The sequence below is a fragment of the Carassius gibelio genome, chromosome B20, assembly GCF_023724105.1.
Source record: "Carassius gibelio isolate Cgi1373 ecotype wild population from Czech Republic chromosome B20, carGib1.2-hapl.c, whole genome shotgun sequence".
Lineage (NCBI taxonomy): Eukaryota > Metazoa > Chordata > Actinopteri > Cypriniformes > Cyprinidae > Carassius > Carassius gibelio.
Window position 1 is genome coordinate 1,854,430 of NC_068415.1, and position 27,500 is coordinate 1,881,929.

The window sequence follows — 27,500 nt, forward strand, 5'->3', positions numbered from 1 at the left end:
AAATACAGGATTACATTTGGGACTCTTTCACAAACCCAAATATTTTCAATTCACATGCTTCATCGTAAAACAATAATAAAATAATATGCGTAAATATCTTTGAAAATAATATAATGACTGAGTTAATTACTTTTTTTTTTTTTTGAAAATATTATTTTAAATGCATATTTAAGTTTGAAAATAATATTGTCACTGATCAGAAAACATTTTATGTTCATTGATTCAATTTATTAGGAAAATATTATTTTAAATGTATAACTTTTAAAACGATACTGTCAGAAAAAATAACATTAATACTGATTACCTGCACATTTTTAATCTAATTAATCTAAAAACAAATCTAAATGTAAATAATAAAATAATTATTCACACACACACAAACACACACACATATATATATATATATATAGTTTTTTTTTTTCAAAATAATTGAAGGGTTAATAATTTATTTGCATAAAGAAAAGAAGAAGAATACTAAAAAAAAAAAAAAAAAACATTTTGGGGGGGGGGGTTTAGAAAACAATATAGGACAATAATCTTGAAACAACAACAAAAAAAAAAAAAATCAAAAATTCCAAATTCTCTAGATCTGGAAATGACTTAAATCAAATTCCACACTTTTCCACACTTGGATCCCTGCCTTTGTGCCTAATGACGCCTATGTAGGGAGCACACTAGGGTTCGGAGCGTCGTGCACAAACACACTGGATCTCCACCAAACACATGTATGTGCTTCACACCCCGTCACGCGTGTGCGATGATACCCATAATGCATCAGTGCTGTCAGAGTGCATATCAACACCTCACTGTCTGTCGTCACGGAGACGTCTCCAGGGCAACAGGAGAATTCCGGAAACTGAATGTTAATTAAAACTGTTAAATAGCAGGATGAAGCAGACCCCCACGACACTTCACAGCCAATTAACACACGCAGCGCTTCAGACACCAACAGACCTCTGCAAACACTCAACCATTCATTCAGCACAAAAACACAAGCAGTTTTAAGCCTTTTAATTAAAATAATCACATTTAATTCTGTGTGTGACATTGCATATAATTTGAAATATTTTTATTCATATGATAATCTTTCAAATAATATAATAATAATAATATAACACAAATATTATTAATAATAAATGTTTTAATAATAAATTAAAATTTAATAAAAAATAAGATAATATTATAATATCTATAAGTTTTAAAATAATATCATCAGATTAATAAAATCACAAATCTTATACATTTTTTATGTTATAAATATATTTTATAAATAATATAAGTTTTAAAATAATATTTACAATAAAATATTTTTTAAATAATAAAACATTACTGATTACATTACAATAACGTCTGCACTAATTGCATACATTTAAATATTTTAAATTCGTATAAGCTATAAAATAATGTAATTATATTATTTAGAATAATGTAAATATTATCAGTATTATTTTGTAATTTTAATGTTTTTATTTTAGAAAAAAAAATATCATAGAATGTTAATATTTAAAAAAAAAAATTTAAATACATGTAACCAGTGACATTTTATTTTAAAATAATAATTTCAACGATATTTTTTTTCTAAAATACAAATATTAAAATAACAAAATAATACAGTTAATATTAACATTATTCTAAATAATATTATTACATTATTTTATAACTTAATGAATTTAAAATATTAAATATATTATAATATAATATAATATTATAATATTATTATAATATATTTTTTTTTCTAAAAAAACAAAATAATACAGATAATATTTGAATTTTTACTGACTGTATTCATTTTACATGTTTTAAATTATAGCAAATATTTTCAGGTCTTAAACTTCATTTTTAATTCAGTGTGTTATATGCTCTCTCTTAGTCATTATTCGTGAAAGCAGAGTTTGCAGAGAAGAGAATTCCCGCACCTTCTTGGCTCCGGTGAGCGCAGCTTTCTGCAGTTTACGGTAACAGTATTTAGCATAGCTGCTAATCGCCACTCCTGCAACACAGAAACACAAGCAGACGTCAAATATAACGCAGATTCAGCTTCAGACGTTCAGCATCTTAAGAGTCTAATAATAACTGTCGGGTCAGTGTCTTAATTTCACTTTGCTGCATGCTTTATCAGCAAAATGTGCATCTTTTATATTCACTGATTTAAAAACAGTTTTGACCTTCCATTCCATTCTAATCTTGCTAACTCTTTAAAAATATTGCTAATTTGCACACTATTTATTTACTGTAGGTTCACATCCTAGTGAGTGCTTGACCATTGCTAATATCACTGGAATACTTATATATTAGATAAAAGTGTTCTGAGTTAAAATATTACTGAACAGCAGCATTATAAAAATGTAATTTATGCTCAAAGTTATTGAAAAAAAGTTTGCAATTGAGTTAAGAAAAATTTAATAATTCCTAAAACAAACACACACACACTCACACACACACAGACACACACACACACTCACTCACACACACACACACTCACTCGCGCACACACACACACTCTCACACACACACACGCACTCTCACACACACACAGACACACACACACACTCACTCACACACACACACACACTCACTCGCGCACACACACACACTCTCACACACACACACACACACTCTCACATACACACAGACACACACACACACTCACTCACACTCACACACACACACACACTCACACACACACTCACTCGCACACACACACACACACACACTCACTCGCCCACACACACACACTCTCACACACACACACGCACTCTCACACACACACAGACACACACACACACTCACTCACACACACACACACACACACACACACACTCACTCGCGCACACACACACACTCTCACACACACACACACACACTCTCACATACACACAGACACACACACACACTCACTCACACTCACACACACACACACACTCACACACACACTCACTCGCACACACACACACACACACTCACTCGCCCACACACACACACTCTCACACACACACACGCACTCTCACACACACACAGACACACACACACACTCACTCACACACACACACACACTCACTCGCGCACACACACACACTCTCACACACACACACACACTCTCACATACACACAGACACACACACACACTCACTCACACTCACACACACACACACACACTCACACACACACACACTCACTCGCACACACACACACACACACGCACTCAAACGCACACACACACACACACACACACACACATTGTATCTAAATGTATCTAAAATTACAAATGAAAACAGGAAATATAAAAATTAAACCAAATTCAAAATGTAAACATTAATTAATTAATTAATTAAAAAATGCCATTATAATAGTATGCCAGTGACAGTTTAAATACTTTAAAATCATATTATAAAATATTCTAAATAAAACATTACTAAACTAACTTTAAAATCATTTAAATTAAAACTAAAAACTTCATAAAACTAAAAACTTTAAATTATTATTTTATATATTTAATACCATTCATATTTTACATTTTTATATTACTACATTTCATATGTTTATCATTTAATATAATAAATGGACATAAAAAACAAGACCTAATAAAAATGACTAAGAAATAAAATACAACAAAACGACTAAAACTTTAACTCAAAATTAAAATAATGAATCCAACCCAAAATACGAACAAAAATCATCAGTGATACTAAAATACAATGTCTTTAATTGATTTATTTGGATAGTGCCCAGATTATAAGCTATTATAAGTATAACTTTCTTCTTGTTTTTTTTTGTTGTTTTTTTTTTGTGAAATGTACTAGCAATTTCTGAGTGAAAATGAGTAAACCCTGCATCATTTTGTTAGAGCTTGGCTTTTTAATCCTGAGTTCCTGTTCCAGCAGGAAATGCATGGGTTGTTTGGCAGGATGTCTGTACCCTTGGTGTCGTTGAGAGGGTCCATGTGTCTGCAGATATAGCCCTCCAGATAGTTGTGGAAGCGAGGCGTCGGGGGGAAGAAGGCCAGACAGATGGCCATGAGCTCCCATCCTCTCTGGAGACTGTCGTAGCGGAAGTTCTCTGTGGTCTGTCTGCAGAGCTGGATGTAGAGCTCGTCTCTCAGACCCTGACAGCTCCAGCCCCTCACAGCCACCTCCAGAGCCACGGACAGAGGCTCGCCTTTGCCCCGACGGTCGCCCATGTAGGTCTGGACGAGTTTGAAGAGCTCCACGGCCTCGCGCTTCACCGTCCGGTCTGTGGTCATGATCATGGGCTTCTTGATGGGCTCGCTGCTCCACGCTAGCATGTTAGCGATGGACACTTTCCTCCTGAACAGACCCTGGAACACAGGAGCAATTCTGTTTTTAATTTTTTTGATTTTTACATTTTAATTTTTGGAAATTTATATTTTTACATTTTAATTATTTCTATATTTGTAATTTTAATTTTAGAATTTTTTTTACTGTTTTTGTCATTTTATTTTATATTTTACATTTTAATTTTAGAAATTTATATTTTTACATTTTAATTATTTCTATATTTTAGATTTTTAATTTTAAATGTTCTATTGTTTTTGTCATTATTTTTATATTTTACATTTTAATTTTAGATTCAGTAATTTTTTTTTTTTTTATATATTTATTTTTTACATTTTAGTTGTATAATTTTTTTAGTTTTTGTATTTTTAGTAGTTTTTATTAATATTTGGAATTTATTTTTTATTTTAATATTTTAAATTTAAATTTTAGTTTTAAGTATGTTTGTCATTTTTATTAGTTATTATTTTTATATTTGTATATTTTAACATTATATTTTATATTCATTTTTATATTTTTAATTTTAGTTTTAGTCATTTTATTTTGTTTTTGTCATTTGTATTCGTTTTTATTAATATTTAGAATTAATTTTTATTGTTGTATTTTACATTTTATTTTAGATTTAGCAATCCTGTTTGTGTTTTTCGTAATGTTTATTTGTTTTTAACAATATTTTGAATCAGTGTTCATTTTTTATATTTTCACATATAAGAATTATTTTTTCATATTTAGTTGTAGTAATTGTGTGTGCTTTTGTAAATGTTATTCGTTTTTATTAACATTATGAATTAGTATTTATACTTAAATGTTTCATTTTAATTTCAGTTTTAGTAATTTTGTAGTTTTTCTTATTTTTTTTAATGTTTATACAGTTTCAATTTGTTTTTATTTATTTTAGTACTAAAACTAAATAAAAATAATATAGCCTTTGCACCTAATTAAAAATAAATATATTTTCTTAATTTATTATATTACTTATTCCATTTCAACTAATTAAACTATTTTTTAAGTTTCTAGTTGTATTATTTAGTTTTATTCATATTTTGAGTTTTTATTTGTATATTTTCCAAAGCAACTATAGTAATTTAGTTTCTATTAATATTTTGAAATAGTCTTTAGTGTTAATACAGTTTTTATTAATTTTTATCTTGTAATGTGCATCATTAAAATCCATAGCAGTATAGCAGATAAAATGAAATCTTCAATAATATGTCTTTGAAAGATGATCAAAACATATAATGCAATGCAATCCAATGATGACTGAGACCTTAAGGAATATGAAGGAATCACACAAGAGACAGTAGGTTTGTAGGGTTTAATGGGTGTTTTGGTGTACCTGCGTGTGCTTGTTGAAGTGTTTGGACGCCCAGTTCTCGATGTCCGTCTCGGAGGACGGTTTGCGGAGCGTGAACTCTGGGAAAACGCCACAGCTCGCGCTGGGCATCATGTTACGAGCGTTACGACTGGCCTCGAACTGAGAACACGCCCCGAGATCCTCCGACTGAAAGAAAGAAAACATTGTGTGTTGATGCTGAAGAGCAGCATTGAGAGCAGAGGAAGCACAGATAATAAACCCATCTCAGTCACAGGAGCGGGTCAAGAGGAGGCAGAGAGGAAATGAGTCAAGCTCCAAAATAATGAGAACAACAGCAGAAATACCTCCTTCAGGCAATTATACAGTTTCACATCATTCAAGCGCTTGCTTTCCTCTCGTGGCCTCAGTAACATCAGCTGTTACCAAACGCGTCATGCAACTTAAATATATTAATAACATGGACCTGAGAAATTTGTACAATTTCGATAATTTCCGAAGAAGGGGAAAAACACAAATATAAATATTTATCTATTGGATGATGCTGTTTATTTTTAACTGGCAAACATTACTTTAAATTATGGAGCCCCGCACATGACATGCATGAATAAATAGTAGGCTAAATCGTGTGCACGATTTACTAATTCATTCCCTCGATTTATAAATTGTGCGCATGATTTACTCATTAATTCCCTCAATGTACTAAAATGTGCGGACGGTGTCTATTGCATTCCCTTGATTTACTATTTCGTTCACTCAATTTATAAATTGTGCACATGATTTACTAATTCATCTCCTTGATTTTCTAAAACGTGCGCAGGATTATTATTGCGTTCCCTCGATTTACTATTTCGTTCACTCAATTTATAAATTGTGCGCATGATTTACTAATTCGTTCCCTCATTGTACTAAATCGTGCGGATGATTATTATTGCGTTTCCTCGATTTACTATTTCGTTTACTCGATTTATAAATTGTGTGCATGATTTACTAATTCGTTTTCTCACTGTACTAAATCATGCGGATGATTATTATTGCGTTTCCTCAATTTACTATTTCGTTCACTCGAATTGATCAATTGTGTGCATGATTTACTAATTCGTCTCCTCAATTTTCTAAAACGTGCACAGGATTACTATTGCGTTTCCTCGATTTACTATTTGTTTCACTCGAATTATAAATAGTATAAGTAGTATAAATCGTGTGCACGATTTAGCAAATTGACTGAATGCAATAGTAAATCAAGGGAACGCTATAGTAATCGTGTGCACGTTTTAGAAAATTGAGGGAACGAATTATTAAATCATGCACACAATTTATTTATTTTTCTTGCATGTCATGTGCGGGGCTCCGTATTAAATAGCTTCTTGCAAGCATTATAAAATAAGAAAAAATAAATAAATAAACAGTTAGGTTTATGATTAAAATTAGAAAAGAATGCAAATTGCTGTTGGGGGTAAGAAAAAATAAGAAATTAATAATAATAATAATAATAATAAATTCCAAATAACTCAATAAAAAAAATTTGAAGTGGATCTTGAAGTGGATTTTGTTTGCATTTTAGAAGGTTTTTTTTTTTGTAGTGAAAGATAATAAAACAAAACATGTTTTTTTCCCATAAGTATAGCATTAAAAACTAAATAAAATAATAATAATTAAAAAAAAAACAATTATTTCAAAACGCTTTTGTTTTTGAGAAAGTAAAAATGCACAAAGTTTCCTCGGATCACCCTTAGCAACTGCATAGCAACGTTTTAAAGCATACTCAGAAATACCTTAGCAACTGCATAGCAACACGCTAAAAACTGCATAAAATTCCTAAGCAACCATTTTTGAAGCGGAGTACACAGAAAAAGAAGTAGCCGCGTGTGACCTTTCCAGTGTGAGTCGCATGCGCATCGCCAGAGGTGGGAGTAACGCATTACAAACCTAACAATATTACAGTTATATATAACTTTTCTTGCTGTAATTGGAGTAATATAACACAGTGCTAATACAATCTGGGTAATATTATTACTGGTGCCACTAACAAGGTCAGATAAAAGAGAGAATGTGTGGAATGTGGTGATGTCAGTCGTGATGTGAGTGTGAGGCCTTACATAAGTGTGAGCACTCTTCAAACCGCACACGCTACGCTGAAATATTGATGGGCAACAGCAGGGCGTGTCTCTGTGTGTGTGTGTGTGTGTGTGATCTGCTTGACAAACACACTGAAAAAACCTAAAACCTCCCAGAAAACACTGGAAATGGAGAAACATCACATACACCAACACACCGGCCCTGAAGAGTCAGCAGCTGCAGTTGCTATGGCATTCTGTCTTTTTTTTTTTGAGTGCTGAGTCTAAGTTGTGAGTGAGTGCAGTTGCTAGGAGATTCTGACAGGGTTTTAGAGTGTTGCTATGCCGTTGCTATGGTATTCTGAGCGTTTTTTTTAAACATTGTTATAGGGTTGCTAGGGTGTTCTTTAAAGTGTTGCTATACAGTTGCTAGGGTGTTTTTCAGAGTGTTGCTAAGGGGTTGCTAGGGTGTTCTTTAGAGTGTTGCTATACAGTTGCTATGGTGTTCTTTAGAGTGTTGGTATACAGTTGCTAGGATGTTCTTTAGAGTGTTGCTAGGGAGTTGCTAGGGTGTTCTTTAGAGTGTTGCTAGGGAGTTGCTAGTGTGTTCTGGGGTGTTCTTTAGAGTGTTGCTATACAGTTGCTCGGGTGTTCTTTAGAGTGTTGCTAGGGTGTTCTTTAGAGTGTTGCTAGGGAGTTGCTAGGGTGTTCTTTAGAGTGTAGCTATACAAATGCTAGGGTGTTCTTTAGAGTGTTGCTAGGGAGTTGCTAGGGTGTTCTTTAGAGTGTTGCTAGGGAGTTGCTAGTGTGTTCTGGGGTGTTCTTTAGAGTGTTGCTATACAGTTGCTCGGGTGTTCTTTAGAGTGTTGCTAGGGTGTTCTTTAGAGTGTTGCTAGGGAGTTGCTAGGGTGTTCTTTAGAGTGTAGCTATACAGTTGCTTTGGTTTTCTTTAGAGTGTTGCTATACAGTTGCTTGGGTGAACTTTAGTTATACAGTTGCTATGGTGTTCTTTAGAGTGTTGCTATACAGTTGCTAGGGTAATCTTTAGAGTGTTGCTAGGGAGTTGCTAGGGTGTCCCTTAGAGTGTAGCTATACAGTTGCAAGGGTGTTTTTAGAGTGTTGCTAGGGAGCTGTTAGGGTGTTCTTTAGAGTGTTGCTATACAGTTGCTAGGGTGTTCTTTAGATTGTTGCTAGGGAGTTGCTAGGGTGGTCTTTAGAGTTTTGCTAGGGAGTTGCTAGGGTGTTCTGGGGGTTCTTTAGAGTATTGCTATACAGTTGCTAGGGTGTTCTTTAGGGTCTTGTTATACAGTTGCTAGGGTGTTCTTTAGAGTGTTGCTAGGGTGTTCTGGGGTGGTTTTTAGAGTGTTGCTATGCAGTTGCTAGGGGATTCTGACAGGTTTTTAGAGAGTTGCTAAGCAATTGCTTGGCTGTACTGGTTGATTTTTAGACCAACGCCATGCAGTTTCTAGGGTGTTCTAAAGAGTGCTGATATGCAGTTGCTAGGATATTCTAAGTGGTTTTTTGAGTGTTGCTACACAGTTGCTGGGGTGTTATTGGAGGTTTGCATGCCTGTTCCTGCTGAAGCTGCTCTCTGCCTTCATTACTATCAGCAAATAGAGCAGAACATTAAAAATCCTCTATGGAAGCTCTCACACAGTTTAGTTTGGCTGAGCCCGGTATCTCCAGAACAAAGATATCAGTGGTTGGGTAACAGGCGTCTGAGGGTCAGCCGGCCCAATTAACCTCACTGGCAGCGCTTAAGCGGCAGGTCAGGCCTGATTCAGGACAGTTAAATGCTCATTATATCGGGCTGAAAGAGCTCAGAGTTCAGCTCATCAGAGGATTCCAGCTCATTCATGACCTCAGAGCCAATGTGTCCAAAAACACTTTCTACTGCGTCGCTGAAACTGACATCATAACACACAATCAGCAAACGCAATCGGAGTTCATCGCTGTTAATGAAACAGTGTCTAATGTCTAATAGAGCCTCAGTTTCTTTAAGTGCATTCTTTAAGAGCTTGAAACACCCCTGAGATTTAAAGTTCAGATTTAAATCACATGTTCATAGTTCTCTGATGTTGGTCAATGGTCACGTGGCATGAAAGTATACAATCCAATATTTCATAACTTTTAGCACAAGTGTATTGAGAGGGTTGCTATACAGTTGCTAGGATATTCTACAATGTTTTTAAAGTGTTGCTATGGTATTTCTAGGTCATTTTTATAGCAATGCTATGCAGTTACTAAGATGCTACATAGGAGTTTTTGAAGGTGTTGCTATGCTAAAGCTTGAGCATTGTTAGAGCATTGTGAGAGGTTTAATAGCATGTTGCTAGGGCTTTCTGAGCAGTTTTTTTAAGCAGTTGCTAGGCACCTAAATTAAATTTATGCATTTAGCAGACGTCTGCATTTTATCCAAAGTGACTTACAGTGCATTCAGGTTATAAATTTTTTACCCAACATGCGTTCCCTGGGAATCAAACCTACAACCTTTTGCAATCAGGACTGTAATGTGTCCCAGGTATCGCAATAATCTGGTTATGACTTCCAATTCGCTGCAGTGACATAAATATGGGAATTTCTGCAATGTTTTGAGTTCCTGGTGCAACGCACATATCGTTGTGCATTACCTGCGAGGGATGAAGGTAAGGTTCAGGTGATGCCAGGTTGGTTTGCACCGACAGACTCTTTTCTAGCAGCATCTGAGGAAATGCCAGTCTGTCTAGGGTGGCACGCTTCCAGTGGCTTTCCTGTAGAGCTAGAGCCTCGTCTTCGCTGAACGCCCGCACCACCGGACCAGGCAGTGGGAGGGGCATCGCCCCGTCACTCTCATACCCATCTTTCGCTCCCTGGTCGGAAGACACGCCCCCTCGCTGATGTAACATCTGCTGAGCCTCCCATGCCAACCGGGCTTGTGTTATCATCGCCCCGAGTCCAGACCCCATGCCATCACCCTCTCCTCCCGGCAAAGACGGCTTCCGGTTCTTACGTTTCCGATTGCCACCATTGAGATCGTGACTGTGCTGTAGCGTAAAGGAGCCGCCGTAAGAAAATCCGGCTGAGAGGTTATTTGAACTGGTCGTCCCGTAGCTCAGCAGACGCTCGGTTGTCCTAAACCGAGGGGAGGAGCCAGACTGCTCGACATAAACTAGCTGCTTTACATATTCCCGCCCAGCGGGGCTATACTCCCGCCCACTAGAGTTATAATCCCGCCCACCAGAGCTGTAGTCCCTCATGCCTGAGTTATAATCCCGCCCACTGGAGCTGTAGTCCCGCCCTGCAGAGCTGTAGTCCCGCCCACTTGAGTTATAGTCTCGATCCCCCTGATTGGGCGTCTTCTCGGGCGTTGAGCTACGCTGTCTCGTCAACACCAGTTGACCGTAAGGAGATGGGCTTTGCTTGGGAGAGTGGTAAAGACCTGGTTTTCGCGCCGGAGACCTATCAGAGCCGAAAAAAGCCTGGTCGCAGTGCATGTCAGTGGGCGGTTCCTCATAAATAGGCGGGGACTGGTATTCCGAGGGAGGTTCCTCGTACAAAGGAGGCTCGTAAGCATAGCGTGGGGATGATGGCTGGGAATCGCCCGAGCAGCGCCGCTGAGTGCCGCCCAAGTCCACTCTCTTTAGAAACGGAGACTGCGATGCCGGGCGATCGGGGAGAGAAAGGGGCGTGGCTTCGGGGTCGGAAGGAGCGTTGCTGGACGAGCATCTGGAACGTGGGGAAGAACTGGAGTATCCGTTTCCCTGGGTCAGAAAACTGGGTTCTCGATCCGATACTTTGATGAGCATCCGCTCTCTGGTGCCAGTGCCCCATCTGAACCTACACGAAAGAAAATAAGACATTTTTTAACAACAAAGAAAATATAGTAGTAACAAATGTTCAAATAAATCATTTGAATAAGAAATATATATATGCTATTTATTAAATGCTATTTATTAAAGGAGTAATACAATGAAAAGCAAAACAAAAAGATTCAATAAATGAATATATATAAACATTAATATTTGTAATTTTTTGTTTTAACTTTTTATTTTAACTTTATGATATTTATGTTTCATTCCTCTATAATAAATACGTAAGACTATAAATAAGACTATTTAATACAAACATTTATTTTGAATAAAAAATATTAATCATATTTTGTTTTACTATTTACAATAAATCTCCTTGAATAGTAGTAAATAAATGTTTATTAAAAAGGCAATATAATGAAAAGCAAAAAAATATAAATAATATAAATATAAACATTTATTTTTAATAAAACAAGCCATCCTATTTTGCTCTGTTAGACATTTTTTAACCAAAAAAAATGAACTGAGTGGGATTTTTTCCATGAGGATATTTAATAAGAGTCATGATATCAGCTGAAAAGAAGTAAGAGTAGAGTATCTGTCTTTCAAGCCTTTCAAAGGCGATTTTAAAAGATCTGAATCTAAGAGTTCTGTGAGTTTAAAGAGCACAGAAAAGGCCTCTGAGCATCAAGAAAAGAAGTGTGTAAAATCAATTCAGCACTTGGCCACCACAGCCCTCTGAAGACTCCCCATGACCAGACTGGATTACACAGCCAAGTGTGTGTGTGTGTGAGTGTGTGTGTGTGTGTGTGTGTGTTTGCTTCTTTAGCGGCCGGATTAAAACTCTGAACACAAGAAACTTATCTCTCACTCCGTCTCTCTCTCGAGCAAGAGACCCACTACAAAGTGAGCAGTGTTTTCCTCTGGATATTAATTATTCATGGATATCCGACCTTCAAATCAATTTACACATTCTATGCTTCTCTCTTCTTTCATTCCCTCTGCCTCCTCCTCTTCCTCCTCCTTCTCTTCTTCTCTCACACAAAATAATTTCACGACCCTCCCTTCCTCATCCCCGCGCTCCTCATGGGATCAAACTATTTAAGTGCGACACCGTTGGAATATTAAATCTAAGAAATGGGCTTGAAGAGCTATGCCTGTTTTCTTCACTTTTATATCCATTCATTTTTTAATGCACATGCAAAATTGTACATCCTTCTCACTGTTAAGCGTCATTCATTTGTCATTAACCGTGCTAATGTCTTTCGACCGCCCATTTTTCTCAGGTTTCCGGAAAGATTTCAGCAGTTAAAAGCAAAATCACACTGAGTTTGTGGCTTTTATGGAAGCATAATGCATCATTTAATAACCACGGAATTATGGTAGGTCTCTCTGGAAAGGTTATACTGTTATTGCAAAAAAAAAAAAAAAATACTTCTCTAGGAACAAAAAAAATAATAATTCTTACACACTACAATTCTATTTATGCTGTTTTTGCAGTATACAGTATGTATTCTATGTACAGTATATTGGTTTTCTTTATAGTGCAACAGTCTGAAAATTGCATTTGATGCAAAATAAATTACAAAAATATATTTTCTTAATCAGTATTTCTGTCTTGTTTTATAGTACAAATATATAAATGTTTCTAAATCAAAACTTAGATATAAGACTTTAGATATTATGTCTTGTTTTCTGAAAATTTTATCAAAATCAAATGAGTTTGTCCTTTAAACAATATAAGAGTTCTGTCAGAGGCAAAAAATAAATAAACTTAATTCAAAAGGAAAACAAGAATATTTTTCCGACCCAAGACAGTTAGTCTTGTTTTAAGCAAAAACTCAAAAAAAAAAAAAAAACAATAAATTTTGTTAAGAATAATTAGATAATTATATTGAAAAACAAGACAAAAATTATAAATTATATATATTTATTTATTTATTTTTGCAAAGTAATATATATATATATAATTTTGCAAAAATAAATAAATAAATACATAAATATATATATATATATATATACATAATTTATAATTTTTTTTTAATGTGTTTTTTTTTTTTTTGTAGTCTACATATTATATACTGCAACAATAGCATGAATAGTATAGTAGTGTGCACATTATTACTGACGTCTCAACAGGAAGCTGTTTATTTCTGGTCCAGTCGAGCTCTCAAAACCACTTACAGTGATAATCTTATGAAACAAATAAAAACAAGAGCTGTTCGTCTTAAAGAGCGTCTGAAGACCGGCTGTGAGGAGGAAGCTCGCTCAGACGGTCAAACTAAATGAAATCTGACTTCCCCCCCGGTCTCGTCTGGGGCTCAGAGTGAAATCAGAAGGGATTCTGGGATGTTTTCCGTGTCAGTTCCTCCAGGGCTCGACAGTGCGAGCATTTCACGAGCGTTTAACACAAAAAATAGATGTGTGCGAACTGTAAAATATATTTGCGGCTAAAAAAAAGGCTCTTAGATATCAGGAATGCTATAACAAATGTCTTAATTATCAATTGAAGAGGGCTTAGATTTAGAGATAATGACTGATGTGATCTCATTAAATAAAAGCTATCAATTAATAGCTCACTTTTTAAGCTAACAGATCCAGCAAAGCATATACATTTCAAAATAAGAGTCCCTTGTTTATTGTTAAAACTCCTGCATTATGGAAGTTTTTTTTTCACCCTGGTTATTATTGGTATTTTTGTTACAATTTATATGTGGGTACGGTATATAATGGGTGCCATCAAAATAAATAGTCGAAACAATTTATAAAAATTGCAGATTTCTCTCCTGATTCAGACCAGAACACTTTTTCACGTGAGGAAGCGTTATCATGGATTATGAACTCGTATTTCAGTTAAAAACGTCTTAACTTGGATTTGTTTTTAGGTTTTGTCTTCTCCAGATGTTCACTGATGGACTGGAGTGCTGTGGATTAATTGTGATGTCATTCTGACGGCACCCATTCACAGCACAGCAAGTGATGCAAAGCTACATTTCTCCAAATCGGATGAAGAATAGATAGATATAGTCAGATTATAGATAGATAGATAGATAGAAATAGATAGATGGATGGATGGATAGAAATATAGTCAAATGATGGATGGATGGATGGATGGATGGATAGATAGATAGATAGATAGATAGATAGATAGATAGATAGATAGATAGATAGATAGATAGATAGATAGATAGATAGATAGATAGATAGATAGATAGATGGATATATGGATGGATGGATAGATAGTTGGATGGATAGAAATATAGTCAAATGATGGATGGATGGATAGATAGATAGATAGATAGATAGATAGATAGATAGATAGATAGATAGATAGATAGATAGATAGATAGATAGATGGATGGATGGATGGATGGATAGTTGGATGGATATAAATATAGTCAAATGATGGATGGATAGATAGATAGATAGATAGATAGATAGATAGATAGATAGATAGATAGATAGATAGATAGATAGATAGATAGATAGATAGATAGATAGATAGATAGATAGATGGATATATGGATGGATGGATAGATAGTTGGATGGATAGAAATATAGTCAAATGATGGATGGATAGATAGATAGATAGATAGATAGATAGATAGATAGATAGATAGATAGATAGATAGATAGATAGATAGATAGATAGATGGATATATGGATGGATGGATAGATAGTTGGATGGATAGAAATATAGTCAAATGATGGATGGATGGATAGATAGATAGATAGATAGATAGATAGATAGATAGATAGATAGATAGATAGATAGATAGATAGATAGATAGATAGATAGATAGATAGATATATGGATGGATGGATAGATAGTTGGATGGATAGAAATATAGTCAAATGATAGATAGATAGATAGATAGATAGATAGATAGATAGATAGATAGATAGATAGATAGATAGATAGATAGATAGATAGATAGATAGATAGATATATGGATGGATGGATGGATAGTTGGATGGATATAAATATAGTCAAATGATGGATGGATGGATGGATGGATAGATAGATAGATAGATAGATAGATAGATAGATAGATAGATAGATAGATAGATAGATGGATGGATGGATGGATAGTTGGATGGATATAAATATAGTCAAATGATGGATGGATGGATAGATAGATAGATAGATAGATAGATAGATAGATAGATAGATAGATAGATAGATAGATAGATAGATAGATAGATGGATATATGGATTGATGGATGGATGATGGATGGATAGATAGATAGTGTGACGAGTCAGCTGCCTCCTCCCTGATTATCACCGCACCCCGTCCTAAATCGCCGCCCTTCACCAGGCTCCCGACTGGAGTGGGTGTGTGAGAGGAGGGGCGCTGGACGAGTCAGGGCTGGCGGCGTGTGATGGGGCACACCTGAAGGAAGTGGAGCCTCATTACCGCCGCTGTTTAAAAGCCCAACGCGCCTCTCCTCAGGAGACCGGTCTCTTCCCCGTGCATGCACACTGGTGTCCTCGTGGGTCCAGGAAGGGTGCGTTGAGGGACTCCCGCGCCACCAAGACGTGAGCTGCCGGACCCGCGATCCGGATGGGAACCGCACCCGTATACACGGCCGACGGGCCAGGATGCCGGGCCGTCCATCCCCTACCAGCGCCGCGGCCGACGAGAGAGATGTGGCCGCTAGATGAAGCCGCCGCCCCTCGCGCCCCGGACCAAGGAGGGGAGCGCGTGCGGCCGCCGGACTCCGCCCCTTACCTGGACCCTTCCTCGATGAACACTGCCCGACCTACACAAATCCCGCAGCACAACGAGGACACCAGATTCCCTGTTATTTTGGACACTTTCCCCCTTTTGGCCACTTTTATTCCCTTTGTTTTATGATTTCTGTTAATAAAAGCCTCTCCGAGGCCTGACGCCACGCCCACTGTGTCTGTCTTGTGCTCCTCCCGTGACAATAGATAGATAGATAGATAGATAGATAGATAGATAGATAGATAGATAGATAGATAGAACTACAGGTCGAACTACAGAACAAAGGGATGCGGTCACCTGTCTCCCTCCTCGGCGGTGGAGGTCTTCTCCTCCTGCTCCTGTGATGAGGTGGTGCTGATGGCGCTGCGGGCGGGGCTGTTGTCGGCCGAGGCACTGGTCGTGGTGGGCGGAGCCGTGTTAGTGTTCTGCTTGAGGGTCTGTAGTTTGGCGAGGGGGATGATGTCACAGCTGTGTGGGCGGTGCCAGACGGTGCTCTGGGTCGAAGCGTTGTAGTAGTAGAATCGGGACGTTTTGGAGTCGAAGAGCTCCCACCACTGATCCTGTCCGCTGCGTTTGATCTGTACACCCGCCGGGGCGTCCCAAACACACTCGCCCGTCAGCAGGTTGGCATACATGCGCTCCCGGGTGCGCGGCTCGATGATTTCCACCCATTCCAACCTACACACACAAGAATACACACTTTACACTCAGTAACAAATTAATGGATCACACAAAACCTGTCAAGAACAAATATAGAAAGTTTTTTACTTAGAAAATGAAGTCTACTTATATTTTATGGCATGATTATGACTTGAATTATGACAGTGTTACTGTAATGCAAAAGAAAACAGACATAAAAATATTTTTAAATAATACAGAATTTTCTCATTACTATATGTTGATATATATTTAAAATGAGAAAATATTATATTAAAATGTATTTAAATAATGTATAATGTAATATTATATTTTATAATATTATTTTATTATTTTTTTATTATTATTTTATTAATATAATATTATTATAATGAGAATCTAATGAAATTATTATTTATTATAAAATTATTTTTAGAATTATGACCTCATTATTATTATGGAATTAAACCATTCTTCCTTTGAAATGCTTGCTACTGGAAACATAATTCAGAATTGAGAGACAATCTAATGAAAATCATTCTAATGAAAATTAAACACATTTAAAAAATTTTTTTTTTTATATATTAATATATATATATACAATAAAATAAAAGATAAAAGTATTTAATATATAAAAATATAACTATAAGCACATTTTCTCAGTTAAATTCCACAAATAAATAAATAAATAGTGATTTCTATCAAATCATTTAGCATTTTTAATTGTCTATAAAATAATGCCACAATCCATAATACTTGTATAATACTTGTAAATAAAAATATTTATGCAAAATAAAAACAAATATTATTCAGGTTTTGACCTTCAGAAAGTCAATGAGGTCAGAGAGAAGATTACAGTCATATCTTGAGTCATCATGACTTCTCATATGAGTCATGTATTACTGTGTGTGTGTGTGTGTGTGTGTGTGCGTGTGTGTGTGTGTGTGATATACAACAAGCTACAAAACCCCAACAGACAGAGAGAGACGCTCGTTTTAGAAGATCGTTGTGCAGTTGTTTACATTTTTCACAATTCATAAGCATGAATAAAAGTCTTATAAAGCCTAAATATAAAAAGCTTAAACGTTATTTTCAGTGTCTTTGCATATTATACAGTATGTGTGTGCTAATCAGCTCTGTTAATCCCATAGTAGATGTCCTCTGATCCTTTAATCAAATCGAATCGGCTCTAATCCAGGAGAACCTGATCGCTCGAATCCTGCTGAAAGCATTTTTGGGAAGCTGGTCAGAGGGGACGCTGGGTAATCTGATCCGTCTGGATCTTCCATCTGAATACGATCGGATTGCACTCCTCAGGATTTCAATATGTTCAGCTAATGGATCTTCATAAGCGTGTTATTCAGGAGGTGTATTCATAAGAGAAGTGCTCCAGACTCAGTTTGATGGAGATCTACCTGCTCACTGCCTAGTGTGTACTGTATAGTGCCTTCTATGTTAACAAATAATAATAATTAAAAGCCAAATGGTGAGTAGACATCATCCTAGTTTTTGAAAGAAATTGATGCTTTTATTCAGCAAGGATGCATTCAAAAGACACAAGAATAGACCTATATTTCAAATAAACGCTGTGCTTTTGAACTTTCTGTTTATCTGTGAATCCTGAAAGATACAATGTAACTGTTTTCAACACTGATGATAATCAGAAATGTGTCTTGAGCAGTAAATCATCATATTTTCATGATTTCTGAAGGATCATGTGACACTGAAGACTGGAGGAATGATGCTGAAAATACAGCGGAGCATCAGAGAAATAAAATACAATCTAAGAGATATTCACATAGACATGAAGTTATTTTAGATTGCAATAATATTTCACAATTTTTAATGTATTTTTGATCAAATAAATGCAGCCTCTGTGCGAAGAATAAACTTCTTTCATTAAAACATTAACAAATACCCCAAACATTTCTAGTAGTATAAATATTGCTATTTTGCATCTGTTTGTTTATTTAAATTTAGTTTGATCAAATAATCAAGATCATTAGAGTTAACCGAAACTAACGCAGTCTAGGAAATAATACTTTACGCAGTCTAGGAAATAATATGACTAACACTGAAATAAAAACTAATAAATACTTGAAATAAAATTCCTTCAAATTCTCTGAAAAAAAAAAAATTAATTTGATTTTATGCATAAAACAAAAACAATTATCTGGCAACAAAGAAATAAAAAAATTTTCCTTTATAATAATTAATATTATTTTTCCGACCCCGCTGACAGATATTTGTTAGTGTTTTAAGCATACACTCATTTTGATACATGTTTCAGAAAAAAAGTCACTACTCAAATCAGATCGAGCACACTTGCATCAAAAAAAAAGAACAGAAGTTTTGTGTTGCATCGTCAGAAATGAGTCAAATGTAGACGTAAGGTCAAAGGTCACACGTTGACCATCACTACAATCCTCTTGTCAGTCTATTAACCTCTTTACCTCTCTCACATCTGTCCTTCATCTCTACAGATAAACGAGCGCACAGGGATTTAAAGTGGGATTCAGCTGATAACACACGGATATTGGATTCTCTTATCCGTCGAGGAAACAGAGGACGTCTTTATCGAGTAGAACAGTGAGGACGTTTTTAGCTAAAACCCTGGTCCTTGACGATTCGTGAAACTTTGAGAGTCAAAAAAAAAGCACATACAGGGACGCCTGTGCAAGAAAGAGTCTGGAGTGATGTCTGAATGAATCATTCGTTTGAACCGATTCATTTGAACCGATTCTTTTGAACCAGTTCAGTCTGAGCGGAAATGAAGAACAATGAAGAGAGATAGAGACGATCGTGTGACGGCTATTAGACTCATAATTCTCCATGTTCTGATACGAATGATCTGAAGTGACCGCTCACACGCTCGTGAGGTCTCTGAGGGGTTTGTGTTTGTGTTGATGGAGGTGTAAAGCCAGAGATCAGAGGAAGAGACTGAAGAGTCCATCACAGACGCTGTGGTGAAACACAATTAACAGAACAGACTCTGACATCTCATCTCAGACTGAATTAATGGAGCAGTCGCTGTCCCAAACTCTAACGTGAAGGAAGATCTGTTTATAGATCTCCAGAGAGGTCAGAGAAGAGCTCGAGGAGAGCAGGACTTCAGAGAAAAACAGATATGACCAAAACTCTTGAATAATCTGGAAAAAAATAAGAAAGTGGCCGACAAACTTTCTGAAAATGACGCATTGAAATAAATCAATTCATGGAAATCAATAATAAATCATTTAAATTTGTATCAAATTATATATAAATTTAAAAACAGTTTTATATATATAAACAGTTTGATTTCCTAAATGTTTAATTTAAAATTTAGCAAATATTTTTTATAATGTATTCTGTATGCTTATTAATAAATGAATTAATTAAATAAAGATATGCAAATTAATAAAATTGTGCATTTATATATGTAGAGTTTATTAGCAAAAACAAACATGTTTTTTATGTTTTTTATTCAATGTGTAAGTTAGCTTTATTTTTAATTTTTTGTTATTTTTACTAAATCAAAACAACCCAGCTGCAGTTTGACTGAGATTATTGATTATTGATTAATTGGAATGCACAATGAAAAAAAAACATGATTTTTTAAAATTATTAAAAAGTTATGTTTTTGCAAATGAACTCTTCATTTATATATATATATATAAAATAAAAAATAGATTCAGTGAATTTACTATTTTTTATGGTAAGTGGTTGCAATCAATTTATTTTAGCTATATTTAAATAAAATAATTTAGTTCAAATAAATTGTGTAATAAATCAAAATAAATTCAATTAATTTAAAATTAATTAAATGAATAATTTTTTTCAGGGCACTAATTACAAACATATGTAGTTTTAATTTAAATAACTGTATAACTATTTCTGTGTAAGTATTTTAATTATGTTTTTTTTTTCTTGTGCATGTTTAAAAATGTACATTTCCAAAAGTGAACATTTAAAAATCTATATTTTAGGACCAAACTGAGAAATCTGAGTCTGACACTGATCATCACTCATCCTGATAAAAGTCAGAATTTATCCAAATGTTTAAAAAAAGAAGTGCATTAGAAGTGCAATCAGTAGATTCTTAAATAATGAGCGAAATATATTATTATATATTATTATTGTCCATTTACAGAGTGTATTAAGTTCTGTAGAGAAACTGAACCTGAAAAAAAATGGCTGCACGATTTTGGGTAAAAATATAATAAAAATTGTGCAAGTAAAAATTGTGATACGATAAAACATGTGCTGTGCTTGTTTATATAGGGCTGCATAATTAATAAAAAAAACAATAATAATAACAATAATAATAATTATTATAATTAGTTAAAAACATATACACATTACTAATAAAACAAAAGAAATATTACTCTTGTAATATTTAACTTTAAAATAAAAATGTGAGTTTTTAAGAAATAATATATGAATATTATTATGAATAAATAATATTAAAAACATTCAATAAAAAAATAAGAAATATTGCTCTTGTAAAATTCACTGTAAAATTAGTATTTATTAAAAATAATATTTTAGCACTGAATTAAAATGTTAAATATAAAATGTAAATTAAAATATGGGTATTTAAGAAAATATAACAATAACACTGTACAATTATTACTATTTTTGCCTTCATTTCTTCCTTTTCAAACTTTTATAAATCTTCTCTTTTGTTGATAAACACTTCTCGTTGCAAGTGTGTGAAGATTTACTGATTTGCTTGACCAAATTCATGATGAAGTGACTCAAACCTGCAGCGTTTGCTGTGAACGAGACGCTGAAAACATCGAATCATGAGCTGCTCGCGTGCAAATGAACCCAGTGACGCGCTTCGCTCTCAAACACTTAAATCCCAGACATCATGCTGCGCTGCTGGACACAAGCATCCACACACAGATAACACAGGGTTAAACACTCATCTGCAAATAGATCCCGCTTTGAGCATCTGTCCAGGAAATACAACTGTCCAAACACACATTCTGATCATATCTGGAGTCAGTGTTGCTAAGAATATGAAACATTCACACACATGCTCACAGCTGTTGTCTGATTGTTTACACCACTGTTGAATTTCTCTCTTCTGTCCATCTATCTATATAACCCTAACCCTAACCCTAACCCTCACAGGAAACTTTCTGCATTTTTACTTTCTCAAAAAAACTCATTCTGTATGATTTATAAGTGTTTTGAAAAATGGGGACATGGGTTATGTTCTCATAAGTCACCCTCTCCTTGTAATACCTGTGTCATACCCATGTCATTATACACACACACACACACACATACACACACACACACAACACACACACACACACACACACACGTTTCTCTCACCCACAGACACTTCAATCTCTTTTCAGATGCACTTCAAGGTCAGATCACTCAAAACGTTGGATTTCTTTTCATATTCTGGTATGTGGTGTTTGTGTGTGTGTGTGTGTGTGTGTTGTGTGTGTTGTGTGTGTTTGAAATAATGGAGCAGGTGGTTTGTTTGAGATGTGTGAATCCATGAGCAGGGGGAAGGGTGTGAATGTCTCAGTGGGCTGTGTGTGCGTGTGTGTGTGTGTGTGTGTGTGTGTGTGTGAGTGTGTGTGTGCGTGTGTGTGTGTGTGTGTGTGTGTGTGTGTGTGTGTGTGTGTGTGTGTGTGTGTGTGTGTGTGTGTGTGTGTGTGTGTGTGTGTGTGTGTGTGTGTGTGTGCGTGTGTGTGTGTGTGGATGACAGAAGGTTCCAGGGAGTCTGTGGGGAACTATTTTACAATGCTTGGAATGTTTGGAATACTGTATGTAGTGAACCATAAGAAATGTGTGTGTGTGTGTGTGTGTGTGTGTGTGTGTGTGTGTGTGTGTGTGTGTGTGTGTGTGTGTTCGCTGACTGAAACACCAGCCTGATTGAGTCTCTTATTTCCATAAAATAATTCATTTCATAAGCGGCTGTTTGAGTGAATTGCGCTCTCTGGGCTTTCAGCTTCTCTAAATCGAGCTGATTATGTAGACACACACACACACACACACACACACACACACGTCCTCACAAAGAAACATTCCTGTATTTTTGAAAAGTAAGCGTGCTGTGTAACTAGACGCTCTTGACACACAGAAACACCATCACGCTGCCTGCCTTTAAACTGCATTCATTGTGAAGACAATCCCATAATGCACTGCGATGAGCTCTGTGAAAAATGATTGACAGTTTCAATTATAAACACACTTGTAAGTCGTCCAAAACTCAGAAGTTTAAAAGCAATCACTCATGTTTTTATGCTTATAGAGCATCACATTTTTAACAACATTAACAAAACTCTACTGACATCGGTTGTGAGTCACGTCTCTCAGGTGCATTATTTTGCATAACTAATGACTCTACTATGATTATCTGTAATACTGTTGTGCAAATCAATGCATCTAGTTATATCAGTGTTGCTACTGTTAGCTAAAACTATTGAAGACTGATTAAAGATTAAATAACATTAAAGAGAGTAAAAATATGAACTAAAATATTTACTTTAACATTCTGAAATGTTGCACTGGCAGCTAACTGAACAGATATGTTTATGCTGGAGTACAAACATTACTAAAAGTAACATAGAAATAAAAAATCAATCAAAGTAGAATCTGAATGTACAGTAAAATCTATATAAAAATATAAATATTGATAAAAAAATTAATCTTGCTTGTATGTTTAAGCTGAAATATTACAATTAATCAAACTGAAATAAAAAATAGCTAAATAGAAATAAAAATGAAAAAAGCATGTTAAATTACTAAAACTAAAATTAAAATGAAAACTGAAAATAAATTGGGAGAAAAATTAACATTAATATTTTGATTAAATTAAACTAACTAAAATAAATGTTTAAGTACTTATATTTCTAAAAACTGAGATTAAAAAACGAACATAAATATAAATGTTAAATGTATTATTATTATTACTATAAATATTTATATATATATATATATATATATATATATATTAATATTAATAAATGTGAAAAAAAACAATAAAACTTCCTGAAAATATAAAAGCATAAGTTGTATTATTTAAAAAAAAAAAATACTATGATAGCATATAAATCCTGCAGTGAGCATGACTGTGGTGTTTCTTCATAGCTCGTGTCTTTTACATCACATTCAAAGACAAAACCGTTTGCTCACTAAATCCCATCAGCACTTAAATGAACACACACACACAGGTGGCTCCTAAAAATAGCAGCACGTCAGATGTGTGTGTGTGTGTGTGTGTGTGTGACCTCACTGTTAGGCCGCTTCTATAGACATCAGAGCAATCCAGACAAAGGCTTCCAGGCAACAGTCTCCTAGCAACCACAGCCTCTGTAATTCCATGACCCCCATATTCCACATCTGTAGACCAGCACACACACACACACACACACACACACACACACACACACACACACACACACAGGTGCTGTAACAAGGCCGTCCGTCTCGCGCTGGTCTCATCCGCTCTCTCATCTCTGTCACGTCTGCCGCCGCGTGACTCCAACTATCGCACGCTCATCTGTGTGACAAGACTTTAATGTAAGAGCTTGCAACTTTCTTCGCTCGAGGGGGAAATGCATGAAACGAGACGACTGAATTGCTTCAGATTTGAGTTTCACATTTTCCAGAGCGCAGTGAAAACTATGAACAGCCTTTTACTGAAGATACTGAAGCAAATCAACTGAAACCATGCACAGCATAAGATTATATCAGAAAATGCATCATTAGTCCGGATGCTTTTTTTTCCAAAACACTCATTAATTAATGTGTAAAATAAAATATTATTATAATATATATATATATATATATATATATATATATATATATATATATATATACATATATTACTGTTAATAAAAAAAAACTTACATTGAAATTTAAATAATTAATGTTGAAGTACTCAAGTTACTAAAACTGAAATAAAGATAAATGAATGCTAAATATAAATATAAAAAAGAGAGAAAAAAAGGTATTGTTTTGGATAATTGAAATAAAGCTAAAATAAAATAAATATAAATGTTATATTAACAACCTAAACATAAATAAGCCAAAGTACTAAAATTACTAGTAAAAATAAATTAAAGATAAATAAATATGTATTTAAAAAATCACATTGTTTTGAAATAAAATCAAATATTAGATGAAAAAAATAAATAAAAAAGAAATATTTCAAAAAATAAAATACAATTTTAAATGTGCATTGATTTTGGATATTTAAAATAAAGCTGAAATCAACTTAGAATATAAATATTAGATGAAAAACTTACATTTGAAGTACTAAAATAAATATAAATTGAAACTAAATAGAATATATATATATAAAAAAAACATTTGGAAAATAAAGCATATTTTTGTTAATTGAAATAAAGCTGGAAAATTATATAAAACAATATATTAAACAAATATTAAATTAAAACTTTTAATTATAATTAAACTGAAACTGAAAGGCATTAAATGAGAAGATTGAATTTGCTTCAAATTTGAAAAACTATTCAACAGCCTCTTTAGAGACAAGTAAAGATCAAATCAAATGAGCCGTGTTCTAACTTTACATTTTCCCTCTAACTTGTGCTAAAAATACTATAATACACAGCTTTTTTTTTCTGTGCAGTGCACATTATTTCATCAGATGCATCATTAGTCCGGTTGGTTTTACTGAACACATACAATCTGGCAGCAGCGTCTGTCTGCGTATCTGCAATCTTTCTTGCTGCAATCTGCATATTCTGCATGAGTCATAATAATCATTTTTTATTTGAAGTCACTACAGCCTCCATATCGTCTGCCGGATCGAGTGCACATTAATTACTGACACTCGGACAAATGACATCACTGCTGTTTCTGTGAGACTTTGCCGTGCTAAATACTGTTCAGACCAGGCTCATATTTCCCCCAGAAACAACAGAAAAAGAAAAAGAAACACATATATTTGATTTAAAATACCATTTCCGCTAAGATTGTTTGCATTTCAATTTGAATGTTATGCATATTCACGCTCAAAAGTATTATTCTGTAATGCAATAAAAATAATAATACGAATATTAAAATTAAAAGCAGCTTAACTTAGGTTCATAACATGAAAGGCAAAAATGATGTAAACTTAAAAATATACTTAGCTGTTAAAAAAAATAAAAAAAATTTCACATTTGATTTTGTTGCATTACCTATAATTCTAAAATATTATAAATCAAATTGTTATAATATTATATAATTTGTGAAGTTTTGTAGTAATCAGTGTGCTTAATTTTCAATTTCATTACGATTTTCATAAAAATATCACACGTTGCATTATATATACACACGCATTTATATATATATATATATATATATATATATATATTAAATCATATTTATAATATATTATTATTGCATTACATTAACGAGAATTTGCGTAGTTAAGAATATGCTTAAGATTATATATACAATTATTTTATTGTTGTTATTATTATTATATTGAGCATTTGTAGTCTTTAGTAATGGATGTGTTTAATTTTCATAAAAATAATACCACAATTTTTTTTTTCTTTTAATGTTGGGTGAAATATTTTCGGCTCATTTCTCGACTGTTTTCACGAGATTTACCAATAACCTATAAACTACGAAACTGCCCGTGTTAGTACATTGTCCTGTAATTAACTTATTTCTCATTTAGTTTTATATCTCATATGCTAATCCATAATCCAAGTGAAGGGCCGGTCTATTTAAACATCATTAGAGTGATGGAGTGCCTTGACCTTGCAATAGCAGCATCATTACCATGACCAGGATCATCTGTAAAATTATGCGTATTATTATCATTTTACAGTGGCATGCTTGGGTAAACTACCACTTTATATTACGACAGCAGATAGTCATGCACTGAGATCATTTAACATCACCTGAATAATAATACAAACTCCAACACACTGCATTATGGGTCGGTCATGCATGTTTGAGAGGCAGATCAATTGAAATGGCATTGTGTGACTGCTGCTGGCGACCCGATCACTGTGTGATGAAGTCATCAGGAACATCTGGGTCAATCAGCTCTTTACTACAATGTTTTTTAGCAGAACTTTGTGCATCTTTACAGCTAGAGCAATGTAGTAATTCAATGCAATTTATGCAATTGCTTTCCAGCTTTTGAAAAAAAATTATTTAAAAAAAATCTGTTAAAAAAAAGGGTTTTTTTTCATTGAAAATGTAAATAAAAAATTCATGAAAATTAATACTAGAATGACATACATTTAAATTTTATATTTTTGCATTACAGTAATGAGAATTTGGAGGGTAAATATTAATGTAATTAAAATAATGCATGTTCAGATTCTGATCTGATCTGACTGGAGTTTGTGAAATTGGTTTCCTTTTTTTGGAATATGCGATAAATTATAAATATGAAATAAAAAATATATAAATTGTAACATTTTAAATGGTGCTTTGGCAACTGAAATTAAAAAAAAGTTTAATTTGAAGTATTAAATTAACTCAAATTAAATAAACTCAAAAATTAAGTAAAGCTAAATAAAAATGTAAAAAAAAAATCTAATATAAATGAGTGCATGGAATTAATCAATTTGAAATAAAGCTGATATAATATAAAATACAAAAAAACTGAGAATTAAAGCTAAATAGAATTTTCTTTTTAAAAAAATCACAAAAAGTTTTTGCTAATTACACTAATTACACTAAAAATATACAAAATATACATATTA

General features: G+C 34.1%; 1 protein-coding gene across 1 annotated transcript in view; it reads right to left on the minus strand.

Moving 5' to 3' along the window:
* arhgap39 (Rho GTPase activating protein 39) overlaps positions 1–27,500 on the minus strand; it is a 41,704-nt gene that overhangs the window by 8,574 nt on the left and 5,630 nt on the right. Inside the window, exons 3-7 of the mRNA XM_052586511.1 lie at positions 16,477–16,857; positions 10,292–11,477; positions 5,629–5,793; positions 3,916–4,315; positions 1,917–1,990 (exon numbers count right to left, since the gene is read on the minus strand). Coding sequence (XP_052442471.1) covers positions 1,917–1,990; positions 3,916–4,315; positions 5,629–5,793; positions 10,292–11,477; positions 16,477–16,857 — 2,206 coding nt within the window. The remainder of the gene's footprint in view (positions 1–1,916; positions 1,991–3,915; positions 4,316–5,628; positions 5,794–10,291; positions 11,478–16,476; positions 16,858–27,500) is intronic.